General features: G+C 40.9%; 4 protein-coding genes across 5 annotated transcripts; 2 read left to right on the top strand and 2 right to left on the bottom strand.

Annotated features, from left to right (window-relative positions):
* Positions 1-2,205, top strand: LOC114822003 (transcription factor MYB16-like). The gene is made up of 3 exons (XM_029095808.2): positions 1-225; positions 385-514; positions 1,117-2,205. Exons 1-3 carry the CDS (start codon positions 93-95, stop codon positions 2,018-2,020), a joined length of 1,167 nt encoding a protein of 388 aa, XP_028951641.2. The 5' UTR covers positions 1-92; the 3' UTR covers positions 2,021-2,205.
* A 1,622-nt stretch (positions 2,206-3,827) lies between these two features.
* On the bottom strand, positions 3,828-5,718 carry LOC103402870 (uncharacterized). The gene has a single exon (XM_008341648.4). The coding sequence runs from the start codon at positions 5,428-5,430 to the stop codon at positions 3,979-3,981; it is 1,452 nt and encodes a 483-aa protein (XP_008339870.3). The 5' UTR covers positions 5,431-5,718; the 3' UTR covers positions 3,828-3,978.
* A 739-nt stretch (positions 5,719-6,457) lies between these two features.
* On the top strand, positions 6,458-8,032 carry LOC103402871 (uncharacterized). 2 transcript variants are annotated; one of them, XM_070815792.1, is made up of 3 exons: positions 6,458-6,739; positions 6,814-7,227; positions 7,752-8,032. In XM_070815792.1, exons 2-3 carry the CDS (start codon positions 6,842-6,844, stop codon positions 7,792-7,794), a joined length of 429 nt encoding a protein of 142 aa, XP_070671893.1. In that variant the 5' UTR covers positions 6,458-6,739; positions 6,814-6,841; the 3' UTR covers positions 7,795-8,032. The 2 variants fall into 2 exon arrangements, with proteins under 2 accessions (XP_070671893.1, XP_070671894.1); XM_070815793.1 differs by having other exon boundaries at positions 6,587-6,739; positions 6,824-7,227.
* A 486-nt stretch (positions 8,033-8,518) lies between these two features.
* On the bottom strand, positions 8,519-10,810 carry LOC103402868 (galactoside 2-alpha-L-fucosyltransferase-like). Its single transcript, XM_008341646.4, has 2 exons — positions 10,275-10,810; positions 8,519-10,075 (listed from the first exon to the last, which is right to left on the bottom strand). Exons 1-2 carry the CDS (start codon positions 10,558-10,560, stop codon positions 8,601-8,603), a joined length of 1,761 nt encoding a protein of 586 aa, XP_008339868.3. The 5' UTR covers positions 10,561-10,810; the 3' UTR covers positions 8,519-8,600.
* Between the last annotated feature and the right edge of the window lie 1,533 nt (positions 10,811-12,343).

Here is a 12,343-nt window from a genome sequence, read left to right as displayed (position 1 = left end):
AACATTTTTCTAGGCCAAATTAAGCTTTGAGAGATCATATATCCTTGCCTTACAGGCTTAGAGCTACCTAGCTAGCTAGGGTTTCAAATTAAATGGGGAGGTCTCCATGCTGCGAAAAGGTGGGTTTGAAAAAGGGACCGTGGACTCCAGAAGAAGACCAAAAGCTCTTGACTTACATCGAAGAGCATGGCCATGGAAGCTGGCGAGCTTTGCCAGCAAAAGCAGGTGATGTACAATAATCCTCCACACTAAACTTCATTAACTTGTCTTAAGAGTAAATAACAAAAGAAAATGTTATAAGTGAGACATGCTTGCAGGAGATAATTCCCTTTTAATTCCATGCACGTCCGTGTTAATTTTGGGTGGTTTTGTGATGTAAAATAGGGCTCCAAAGATGTGGGAAGAGCTGTCGACTGAGGTGGACTAATTACCTGAGGCCCGATATCAAAAGAGGAAAGTTCAGTTTGCAAGAAGAGCAGACCATCATTCAGCTCCATGCTCTTCTCGGAAATAGGTAAATTTAACTTTAATATCTAATTTGTAGTTTATACAGTGATCATGACCAGATTAGATGTTATCATTCACTCCAACAGTACTGTAGTACTGAATCACGTATTCCGTCGGTACGCCTTTAAGTGTTGGTTCTTCCATATTTAGATATGGCCAGATAGAAGAGATCTATATCTTTCTATCGATAGATAGATATATTGAGAAATGGATATTGATCTGGTTTCAAGATCTATGAACAAGAGATCCCTAAATATCCATTTGAAAAAAGAGATGAATAGATAGGGCGGAGCCAGCTGAAGGAAAGAGCTATGATATATACAAGTAGAGTTTAAGTGCAGTGAGCTAATTACTATACGTTCTTCCCAAATGCTCACCTCTCTCTCTCTCTCTCTCTCCCCTCCAGTTTTATACATCGTTGAAACAATAGAACCCTAGCTAAGTGTGTATAGATACATGTGTTCGTGTATATATAGTACTAATATTCTCCTTTATCTTCTTCTTTATTAATTACTGATTCAGCTAATTATTTATATGTTAAGCCATGAAAAAGACAATTAGTATGTAATTTGTTAGATATGTACTCAATGATTACTTCACTGATCTCAGGTGGTCAGCTATAGCAACCCATTTGCCGAAGAGGACAGACAACGAGATCAAAAACTACTGGAACACACATCTCAAGAAGAGACTAACCAAGATGGGCATAGACCCGATGACTCACAAGCCTAAGCACCACGAGGGTCTCGGCTCTGGCAGCGGCCTTGCGAGAGACACAGCCAACATAAGCCACATGGCTCAGTGGGAGAGCGCCAGGCTCGAAGCCGAGGCCAGACTGGGCAAGGAATCCAAGCTTGGCATCACCAACGCTAACCCTCTCCAACACCACCTCATGATCAGCAGCTCCCCCAACCCTGCTCACCATGTAGTACACGTCAGCAAGGCCCCGCCGGCGCTTCCGTGTCTGGATGTGCTGAAAGCATGGCAAGGGGCTTGGTCGTTGACTACAAAGTCAACAATTAGAGACAACGTTAACAGTATGGTGTTTTCAGGTGGTTCTATGACTGCCGTGGACGACCTTGAATCTCCGACGTCCACGTTGAACTTCCCGCACGTTAATAACGCGTTTAATCCACCTCCTATGCAAAACATAAACAATATTGTTCCATGCGAGTCCGGGTTGTTGCAGGACAATGATAATGTTACCTATGGCTATACGGATGCTAGTGCTGCATGGTTTGCGCACAATTATAGGTCAGGTAGTATTGATGAGGAGGAGAATGTGATTGTGACAACTGGGCTTTCAAGTATGATCATGGAGGATTTCGCGGATGTTTTGGTTTACAACTCAGAGGATCATCAGCAGAACGCGTCTCTGGGAGGACATATCTCCCAAAATGGCGTCGGCGGCAATGGAAGCTGCGGCGGTGACGGGTTTGAAGAGAACAGGAGTTACTGGAACAGTTTACTCGATTTGGTTGATACTTCACCGTCTGGATCGCCTGTGTTTTGACTTTTTAGAGTCTAGGTAAGGTAACTGTTAGGGATCGGAGGGTTGATGATTAGCGACTAATTTAATTAAGTGTAATAAGGAGTTGTTGCCTTTAGTTTTAAGTAACAAGTTATTTGATCAACCAGAAGATAACAATGTTCTATGAGTTTGTTTGTTGATTATGCAAGAAACAAAATCATTTACAACTTTATCATGTCATACTACAAAAATTATTTCGTGACTAGATAATGTATGTATGGATAACAAAAACTACATAATGTAGTGTTGTTCTTTTTAGGGTAATGCTAGAGAGACAAAATTTGCAAACTAAATTATGTGTCACCAATATGAATGAGCATGTTTATCAATACTTAAGTAATAATTCAATTATCAACTTGCATGTCATTTAGTATATTAAATTTTATCTACAATTTTAGTCTCCATAGCATTACCCCCTTTTTAATGCCAAAAGTTTTGTAAACATGTTGGAGAAGATGGAAGCATTTGGACTTCAGCCTTCCCAAATCCAAAGTATATCATTGTGTTCCTTTCTCTAAATCCCTCGTCAAACCATCAGGTAAGAGTTAGGGGTGGTTTGGGAGTGAGGTGCTTAAAAAAAAAGCACCCATGAAAAAAAGCTATGAGGGTTTTAGGTGTTTGGTAAACTAAAAAAAAAGGGCTTATTTTGGAAGCTGCTGTGAGAATAAGCTGAAATCTAGAGAAAAAGCTGAAGCTGCTATTTGCAGCTTTGGAAAACTGGCTTTTTTTTTCAAAGCACACGGAGCTACAGTGCTCCTTTAATGAAAAGACCCACTATCAGACTGCTTTTTTTTCCAAAAGCACTTTTACAAAAAAAATTACCAAACACTCTGCTGATTTATTTCACAATCGCTTATTCTCACAGCACAGCCGCTTATTCTCACAGTAACTTTTTTTCAAAGCACAGCAATACCAAACCAGACCTTAGGCCCAACTTTAATTCACTACTTGGGGCGTGAACCTTTCTATCTATATTCGGGCTTGGACTGAAGACAACTTAAAAGATAGGCCTTGACCTTGGTGTGTGTGTGTGTGTGTGTGTATTAGTGTGTGTTTGTTTTTTTATTTTTTTATCAAACGAGTTGTTCGATTAGATGTTAAATTAGAGAGTTAATAGAGTTCAAATCCAATCTGTAGTGCAAAGAGCAACATTCCTCTCCATCACTGTGATAAGGCTTGTGAGTGTGTGTGCGTGTGTTTTATTATTATTATTTTTTCTTTATCAAACGAGTTGTTAGATTATATGTTAAATTAGAGAGTTGATAGGGTTCAAATCCAATATGTAGTGCAAAGGGCAACATTCCTCTCCATTACTGTGATAGGGCTTGACCTTGGCATTTGAATATGTTGTGTTTGGATTTCAAATTTAGGAACTCCTTTGCAGAATCATAATGTCACTTACTTGGAACTGGATTCCATTAGATTACAACTCACTACATTCAAAAGTATTTGAAAGAAAAAAATGGAGACAAACTTTCAATTGAGAAGGATTAGTCATGCAATTGAATAGGATAAGTTCATTCTTGATTAGTCCATCTAATTCAACATGAATATAAACGAGTTACCCAATTCATTCAATCCTAAGGGTACGTTTGAACCATAAAGTGTTTATCAGAAGTAGAATAAAAGTTTGATTAAAAATCCAAATATTCTCTAGAAAACCACTTTTAAATATTTTTAACGGTTGATTTTTAATTATCTGAAAGCGTTATTAGCCCTTCTAAAAACAGGTCTAGACAAACTTAAAATTTAGTATAAACTTCATAGCTTATGCTCATTAAACCTATCCTTTATGTACCAATGATTTGGTTTGATTTAGTGCAAATAGCAGTCATATTCAAGGTGTGTGAACCTTGCAATTACAAACTCACAAACAATGATAAAAATCCACACCCAAATGAGAAACAACATATTCAAATTTCAATGAACACATACAAATCTCACAAATGGAAACCTGCCCATCTTCTAAACCTTCTAACATCACTCCCTTCTGAAACTGCCATCCCAATCCCACTCCTCCCCCCATCCCCAACACCTCTATAATACAACCTCCACTCATCTTCTTCCCCATCCATCTGAACCAAACATGGAGATCCAACCCCTTTGTTATCCCACCCACATTCCTCAGATGCCCCTAGTACCACCCCATCTCCAATCTTTGTCCAGTCCTTCAAACCATCTTTGGACACAGCCAATCCAATCCCCCTCCCTCCATCTGCACAAACACCTTCGTATGCCATCAAATAATCCCCATCTTTCTTGTTCCTCACCACACATGGATTCATTGCTCCCATCTCATCAAACCCTCCACTTCTTCCTCCCCCGATTATTTTCCCCAACTTTACCCACTTAATCCCATCCCTTGATCTTGCAATCCCAATTGAATAAACCCCATTTTCCAAATTAAATGAATGGTAATACATTCTAAGATCACCACTCTCGTGATAAACAACATGAGGAGCTGCAACAAATGAAGAATCCCACTCTTCCTGCAGTCCCACATCGAAAAGCGCCCCGCTGTGATGCTCCCCTTCAATCCTTGCCCAATGCCTCCCATCCTGACTAATTGCCAGTCCAGGCAAAGACTTCAAAATCTTCCTGGCATTCGCACCATTCTTCATCCTTTCCGGGTTCTCCAAATCCAGTTCCAAATTGCGACAATCGGAAGAAATCTCTGCCTCCTCAGCGCTGTAGCCAGTGTAATAGAGCCAGTAAACAGCGCTGGAAGCTCTGACCTTTGAGCTGGACATGACCACCACCTCAGAGGGCCTAATGCTCTGGGTGTCAAACGCCCACCAATCTTTCCCGCAATTGATCACCGCTCCCACGTCCTGGCTCGACTGAACTGCTCCTCCGCCTCTTTCCCAATGAACCCCATTGCTCGAAACTGCTAACCCAATCGAATCCGAACCCTCCGAATTCGAACTGCCATAGTACCACATGTACCATCTCTCTTCCTCATCACCCAGAAACCTCTTCACAACTGGTGACCCGACTTCTGCGCTGTCCCACGAACCTTCCAAACCCAAATCGAATACCAATCCTTTGGTGAAGGAAGAAGAAATTGATGGTGGTATAGGAGAAAAGATTGCATCTTTCCAAGAGGGTGTTGATGGGTTCGTGGGGTTTGAATCTAAATTGGATTCAACGGTCGAATTTTGTGGGTTTTCGTTGTCGGTGGTGTCGGTGCCTGGCTTTGTGGAGCAGCGAGGGAGCAGAGGAATAGCTCTGTTTCTGGGGTTGGAGTTTGGGAGATAAAGAGAGTGAATTTTCGTGTTACAGTTAGGAATCGAAGAGGTTAAGGTAGTTGGGGTAGTAATTCTTTGGGTGACCGGAGTTCCTAGGAAGTTAACGGCTTTCATTGTTGTAGCAGAAGCTGCTGCGGCATCCATGGCTGCTTGCAGAAGAAGGAGCTCTGAGATATTATATTGGGTGATGTATCAGGTGTGACCAATCAAGTGATAACACGTTGCCAAAATTGAGAGGCTCTGAGTTCACAAGAGAGGGGAGAGACCTGGGTCAGAGAGAGGGTGAGGCAGAGAAGTTAGGTTTAAAGTTTAAGTACATAGAGTCGCAGACTCACAGTGAAAGTGTAAAGTGAAGAATCATCTTTATCTTTCAGAGATCTTCCTCACAGAAACAGTGAAATTGAAGAAGTATAATTTCTTCTCAAGTCTAAAGAAGTCAGTACAAGATGTTGGTATCGTATAATTGTGACTGTTTAAATAGAAGGAGAGAGGAGAATAGAGAAATTTGAAAGAGATGAAATCCTACTTCGAAATGAAAAATTATAGGGGATGCTAGTTTGATCATCCTCTCTTATATGATGACCAAGAAATATAAAATCTATGATAACTCATTGTTAGATTTGATATCAATGATGACTAATAAATAAGGCTTGGTTTTATTGTTTTAATCTCAATAATTAATATCAAATCTAATAGTGCGTCATTCTTATATAATGGAACTCATATATGTTCACAAATCCAATATTTATTAAATATATTTACATAAAAAGAAGTTCAAAAAAGCAAGATGTTCTTCCACCGTGGTTAAGGAAGGTATATATCATGGAGCAATCTTTTTGACTCCTTTTTCCGCAAGCATATCTCAAGGATCACTTTTTGTTTACATGATCACAACACAACGATCGGTTCGAAACAACGAGCAAAGTGTTCTTCCAACTTTGATAAAAAAAATTCCCCCAATCGATAAAATAATGTCACATTATACTATGTCACTTAATTTTTACTGAAAGACATTAATATTACTTAAGTATTTATGATACAAAAATGAACTAACATATTACTAAAAAAGAAATTCTCAATCGATATTGAATAATTGGATCAACCAGATGAGACGAAAAGATGAAAGCTTTATGCTCTTGATAAATCATACATTTCTAACAAAGGCGTTGTCTATCCCAAATACTCTGAGGCCCACTGCAATAAAACAAACAAAACATGGGCCCATTAACGAACAGAAACAGGGTCCTCTTATCAGGTCCAAACTAAGAGGGGCAAATTGTTAATATGTCGCAAAATCGGAGGGTAAATTCCTAATCAATCACCTCTCTTTCTCTAGCCACCAAAAATCTCAAAGTACAGGCCGCGCTTTGGCAGGCACCAAGGGAGAGCATATATCCTCAGTCACAGTTGAACTGAAACCCAAAACCCAGAAGAACACTTCGACCTCCAATCGGTGAGAATTAAGATTTAATTCGTTATATATATTTATGGGTTTTGTTAATTTGTATGTTAATTTTGGTTAAACAGTAATTTTCAGGGTAAATTAGTCGAAGACATGGGGAAGGACGCGAAGGGAGGAGGAAAGGGGAAGGGAAAGGCGGCGGGCGGCAGCGAAGACGGTGGCGCCAAAGGAAAGGGTAAATCCGGGAAGGCCGCGGACGGGCTCGGCACCTGCACTTATGTGAAGGCAAGGCACATACTTTGCGAAAAGCAAGGCAAAATCAACGAAGCGTACAAGAAGCTGCAGGACGGCTGGCTCGAAAACGGCGACAAAGTCCCTCCGCCGGAGTTCGCGAAGCTAGCGGCGGAGTACTCCGAGTGCCCGTCGGGGAAGAAAGGCGGGGATCTTGGGTGGTTCCCTCGCGGGAAGATGGCAGGCCCTTTTCAGGATGTTGCTTTCGCTACTCCAATTGGGGCAACCAGTGCGCCTTTCAAATCAACGTATGTGTTTTCAAAGTTTCAATCTTTCTGTTTTTTATGTGCTACCCCTTTTGGCCGATTGGTTAGATTACTCCTGGATTAGGCTGGATTGGATTGGATTGGATTGGAATACATTGATTATAGGCTTATAGCCAATAATCCCATGTTTTAGGCCACATCAGATTGCTTGTTGATTGAGGTTGGCTGCACTTCTTATCACTCATTTCATATTTATCAATATCTAAGATGTTATAGTATTGGAAAATATGCACAAATAGAACTGTTCGCAATTCTTAAAACAAAAATGAAACCTTTTCACTCATCGGCACTAAACATGCAACGAAACACGTTTTAGTGTCTCTTTATTGCCGTTCGACTGTCGATCTAGTGTTCCATTGCCAGTATGAGCCTTGCCCAATCCCTTCATTTTGCTTTTGGATTAGATGCTTTAAGATGCCATAATGTTTGAACTGTGATATTATACATGTGCCGAGTTTAGCGACACGGTTGGCTCATATTTCGTTCTTGTTTGGATACTTGTGCAGGCATGGTTACCACATTATCTTGTGCGAAGGCAGAAAGAATTAAGTAAAGACCTTTGGTTTTCTGATGGAGCAGGTCTGCAGCTTTGGCCATATGTATGAGTTTTCTAGTTATGCTGCTTTGATGTTGTGGGCGTTATGTTTAACGAGTGATGAATGCTTACTCTCTCTCTCTCTCTCTCTCTCTGTGAGCATCTTTGTTTAATAATATTGATATATTTTTCCATCAAGGCGAACGAAGAATTCCAGTTTAGTTATATGATTGAGAAACATGTTTATGGTAACTTTCTTTTTGGTAGAATTGCTAGTAAAAGAACTCCGTTGTATTGCCGAACAGAAAAACATGTTTATTGTAACATTGACCGATTTTCAATCCGCAGAAGTTTAATAAAGTCGGGGAGCATTGAAAACCATGTCCTAATAGGAGCTATGAATTTGCCAATTTATGACGTTAGTATGATCATGCTTGCGATTGGGGTAGTAATTTGGACAAGGATTGTTTGCCCCCTTCCGTGCCCTGTTATTTGTGTGGTCACTGTTAAGTCACGTCAACATTTTATATGAGTATTCATTTTTGTCTTATTATCTTTATAAAAAAACAATATAAAATGTTGACGTGGCTTAACCGTGATCACACAAAACAGGAGGGCACAAGAGTGCAGACAATCCTTGTCCAAGTAATTTTCCTCCAGTTGTACTATCTAGACTCTAGTTTGATACGCACTCACAGATTCGCCGAGGATTTTCTTGGATATTTTTTTCAAAAGAAAGGGACCTGAAGGAAAAAATTGACTATATCAACAATCGTGCACAAATAAATTTACCATCTCGCATTACATTTAAGAAAAACAACTACAACTGATCATGAGATTCGTGACTATCAACTAGCTTGAGTCCCCAGCTCATATCCTCACAATGCCTCACATGAGGCACAAGTGCGCCCGTATCTACTCCTTTCTTTGCCTTGCAGTCATAAAACGGTGGAGCATGGAAGCACGGCTCCATCGACATAACTTGACCGCAAGGTGGATCCGGCGTCATCTTATTCTCCGGCTTGTACAGGATCCACGGTTTAAGACCTCCTAGACCTTGAGCCACGTACCCAAAAGTCGACCATGCGCTTGTGACCAACACATCACACAAACTAAGCAGGTACATTTCAGCCCAAGCTTTCTGGTCGTGCAGATTCTTATCCGTCTGCTGATGCCCTTCGTGACTTGGCTGGAAAACCCCGATTGTGTCCCCATTCACAGTCGGATGTTCCCAGTACATGTTCCTCACATCCTCAGAATACCCTGAGGTCAAAGAAGTAATTAAAACCGACTTCAGTTTCGGCATCCCTGGTGAAGATGTGACGATTGGTTTCTTCCTTTCCACCTGAGGCAGCAACTTCTCCTTGAAAGCACATGCATAGATTTGGTTCATCACATGCCGAAGCGGGCTAGGCCCTGCCTCGAAAGTTCGAACTTGAATCCCAATCCTCTCATCTGCCTTTGCCAAGTAAGCTTGGTAGTACCTTGTGATCAATCCCCATACATGATTTGAAGGGTGGAAAAGATACCTACCCAAGTGGTGGAAAACAGTTTCCTTTTCGGGGAAAAGCTTTTCGAGTTCTTGCTCAAAAGAGGGCATCAAGAAAAGCGAGGGAACAAAGTAGTTATCTGTTCTCATAAACAGCCAAGGAACTTTCTCGATCAGACTTTGTTCATCATCGCAGAAAAAGAGCTTATCTTGTTCATCATAATCATGGGCCAGATGAAGATACAAAAATGATGGCGAAGCATTTGCGATCTTGTTATTCTCCGATTTCAAAATATTCCCGTAGCAATGAGGAGATTTCTGATCAAATGCATTGAATCGGTCTTTAACAGGGAAGTCATCAGGCAACAGCCATGAGTTTTCAGGGAAGGGCTCGCAGAAGAGGTCGGCCATGTCCTTTCCGGGGTCGACAAGAAGGACTCTGTTTGTGAGCAGGGCATAGAGGAAAGCAGAAGATATGGTCAGTATCTTGTTCCCCAAGCCACTGTACGATATCCAAACCACATACTTGCACTCTTCTGAACTGTCAACGCCAGTGCTAGGGCTACCGGACTTGAGCTGTTCTAGGGTTTTGTTGTAGGATTTGGTGTGGGGTCCACACTTCTTGTGAAGATCTTCATAACTTCTCAGTCTGGAGAGAAGATGAGAAGATGGTTTGTGGGGTGAAATTTTTCTGTATAAATTGGATTGATATCTGCTCAAGCAAGAGGCTTCATCAAATCCAGGAACAATTAGTCCATCTTGTAGCTTGTCTTTGGGCATGTGGGTATGATCTGAGAAACCATCTTCTGTAAAATCAGACCCAAATAATTAGAAAGATCAAATTTTGATCGTAGTCCAATTCCACACCAGAACCAAATTACCAATCATGCATGCAGAAAAGCTAAAATTGGGAATTCAACGTATGAAGTTCATTGTTGTACTTCCCAGCGTTTTTCTCGGTAACCAAACAAAAAGTTGAACAGTATTGAATCTTGAATATGTTACCCGAGCTGGACGACGATGATGTGTCATTTGTTACGAGTCTTTCGATAATTCTGGCGTCAGCAAAGCCTTTGATGCGATCGGGAGACGGGTTTCGAAGAACGAGAGAGAGGGTGACGAGAACTGGGAGAGAGACCAAAAGAGCAGCCAATATCTTGGTCAAATTCATCGGACTTATCAGCCTGGATTTCGACGGGGCGACCCGAGCGGCGGAGACAAGTTTGTTACGACCTGCGGGGTTCGGTTGCGGTGAAAGTCGCCTCCTGCTGTTGGACTCCCTCAGATCCATTCATAAATTATGATATCTCGATTGGATTCGAGCATGCCAGGGTTGTTCGAGCATGCCATGGTTATCTCTCAAGGTTTATTTTTCATTAAATGAGTGCAGATACGCAGAGAGAGAGAGAGGGAGGTTTCATTACATGAGTGCAGATACGCAGAGAGAGAGAGAGAGGGAGAGAGAGAGGGAGGTGGACTGGGATTCTGGGAAGTGGGAAGAGTCTCTGTAATTGTTTCGGGTTGGTGGTTAAGGTCGTAGAAATGAGCGGGTTTCGTTTTCGTTTCGTCTTCAACGGTCCAAACGTGGCAGCCGGATACGGGGGGTTGTTTTGGTTGAAATTTATTATTATTATTTAATACAAGTTGAACTTTCTTATGTGACCAAGAAAAGTAAGTTTACGCCAAATATTTAACAAAAACTAAAGTCTACCGATAATGGAACTGATTACGTGAGGCCCCAATCGAAATATGAACAACGGGTTAGGGACAATATCAGGTTAGTCATTGTCTTTGATAAATCGGAATTTAGAGAATGAAAAGTTTCGAATTCAAGACACGACAGAAGGTAGAAACACAAAAATTTATCCAATAAGATATTGAGTTGCTTACAATAATATAGAACTGATCCAACTAATTATAAGCACATGCAAAGAAAATTTATTTTTCAAATGCGTGTTTCGTACTCGCAACAATATTTTTAACAATTGAATTTAAATTCTTCGATACCACAAAGTCTCTCATCCCTAAAAGACTTGTACTTCAAGTGTTCAATTGATAATAACATTCAAGTATGCAAGGCGTCATCTTCTGTAGAAATATGTAATCTCAATGATTATTAAAAAAAAAAATATTAAAAAAAAAAAGACTATATCACAAGTCTTCTAGAATATGATCTTCAGGAATATGGGCTTCTCTAAGACCTTCGTATGGTCAAATAACGCGATGAAGCTCTGTGCGCAGCCGGACGAAACACGTGTTCTTGGAATCTTGAGGTAACTTTAATTTATACGATTCTTTATGGAAAAATTGACTGTTTCGCATCGGACAGCTACGAACCGATCATGAGATTCATGACCATCAACTAGCTTAAGTCCCCATACCACATCCTCACAGTGTCACACTTGAGGCACAATTGCACCCGTATCAACTTCTTTCTTTGCCTTGCAGTCATAAAAATGGGGGATCATGAAAGCAAGGCTTCATCGATCTGACACGACCGCAAGGCGGATCCGGCGTTGACCGATTCTCCGGCTTGTACCGAATCCATGGTTTCAGACCTCCAAGACCTTGAGCCACGTACCCGAAAGTTGACCGTGCACTTGTTACCAACACGTCGCACAGACTGAGCAGATACATCTCTGCTCAATCTTTCCGGTCGTGTACATTCTCATCCGTATGCTGTTGCTATTCATGGCTAGGTTGGAAAACCCCTATTATGTCCCATGTGGATGTAAATTTTCTCTTCCTCGATCTTAGACGATTTTGTACCTACAAAACAACTAGCACCTTAGGTTAAGGTTAAAAGTCTCACGCGTCCACAATGAATAGGGGGTTTTGGCCGAAGAACATCCGATGCCAAAGTTAGAATTTTAGAGAGAAAGAATGTTTAGAGTATTTATGATTTTTTGCAAGAGGATTCGAATGAGTATTTGGTGAAAATAGGAGCCTATTTATAGGGCTAGGTTGGTCCACTTAAGAGAGGAAGTGGCCGGCCAACACTAGGTTTTTTGGGTTAAATTTTTGGTTTTGGCTAATTAAATATGAAAGAAATAAATAGGGGGTTATAGAGTTAA

Source organism: Malus domestica, chromosome 16 (assembly GCF_042453785.1).
Source record: "Malus domestica chromosome 16, GDT2T_hap1".
NCBI classification, from domain to species: Eukaryota; Viridiplantae; Streptophyta; class Magnoliopsida; order Rosales; family Rosaceae; genus Malus; species Malus domestica.
Note: the sequence above shows the minus strand (reverse complement) of the source record. Positions and strands in the feature narration are given on the sequence as shown.

Bases quoted from the DNA above. Each gene is read 5' to 3' on its own strand.
- LOC103402871 (XM_070815792.1), top strand. From the start codon at position 6,842: ATGGGGAAGGACGCGAAGGGAGGAGGAAAGGGGAAGGGAAAGGCGGCG. The intron at 7,228-7,751 runs GTATGTGTTTTC...ATACTTGTGCAG, and splicing joins AGTGCGCCTTTCAAATCAAC to GCATGGTTACCACATTATCT.
- LOC114822003 (XM_029095808.2), top strand. From the start codon at position 93: ATGGGGAGGTCTCCATGCTGCGAAAAGGTGGGTTTGAAAAAGGGACCG. The intron at 226-384 runs GTGATGTACAAT...GATGTAAAATAG, and splicing joins AGCTTTGCCAGCAAAAGCAG to GGCTCCAAAGATGTGGGAAG. The intron at 515-1,116 runs GTAAATTTAACT...CACTGATCTCAG, and splicing joins CATGCTCTTCTCGGAAATAG to GTGGTCAGCTATAGCAACCC.
- LOC103402868 (XM_008341646.4), bottom strand. From the start codon at position 10,560: ATGGATCTGAGGGAGTCCAACAGCAGGAGGCGACTTTCACCGCAACCG. The intron at 10,076-10,274 runs GTAACATATTCA...CTGATTTTACAG, and splicing joins ATCATCGTCGTCCAGCTCGG to AAGATGGTTTCTCAGATCAT.
- LOC103402870 (XM_008341648.4), bottom strand. From the start codon at position 5,430: ATGGATGCCGCAGCAGCTTCTGCTACAACAATGAAAGCCGTTAACTTC.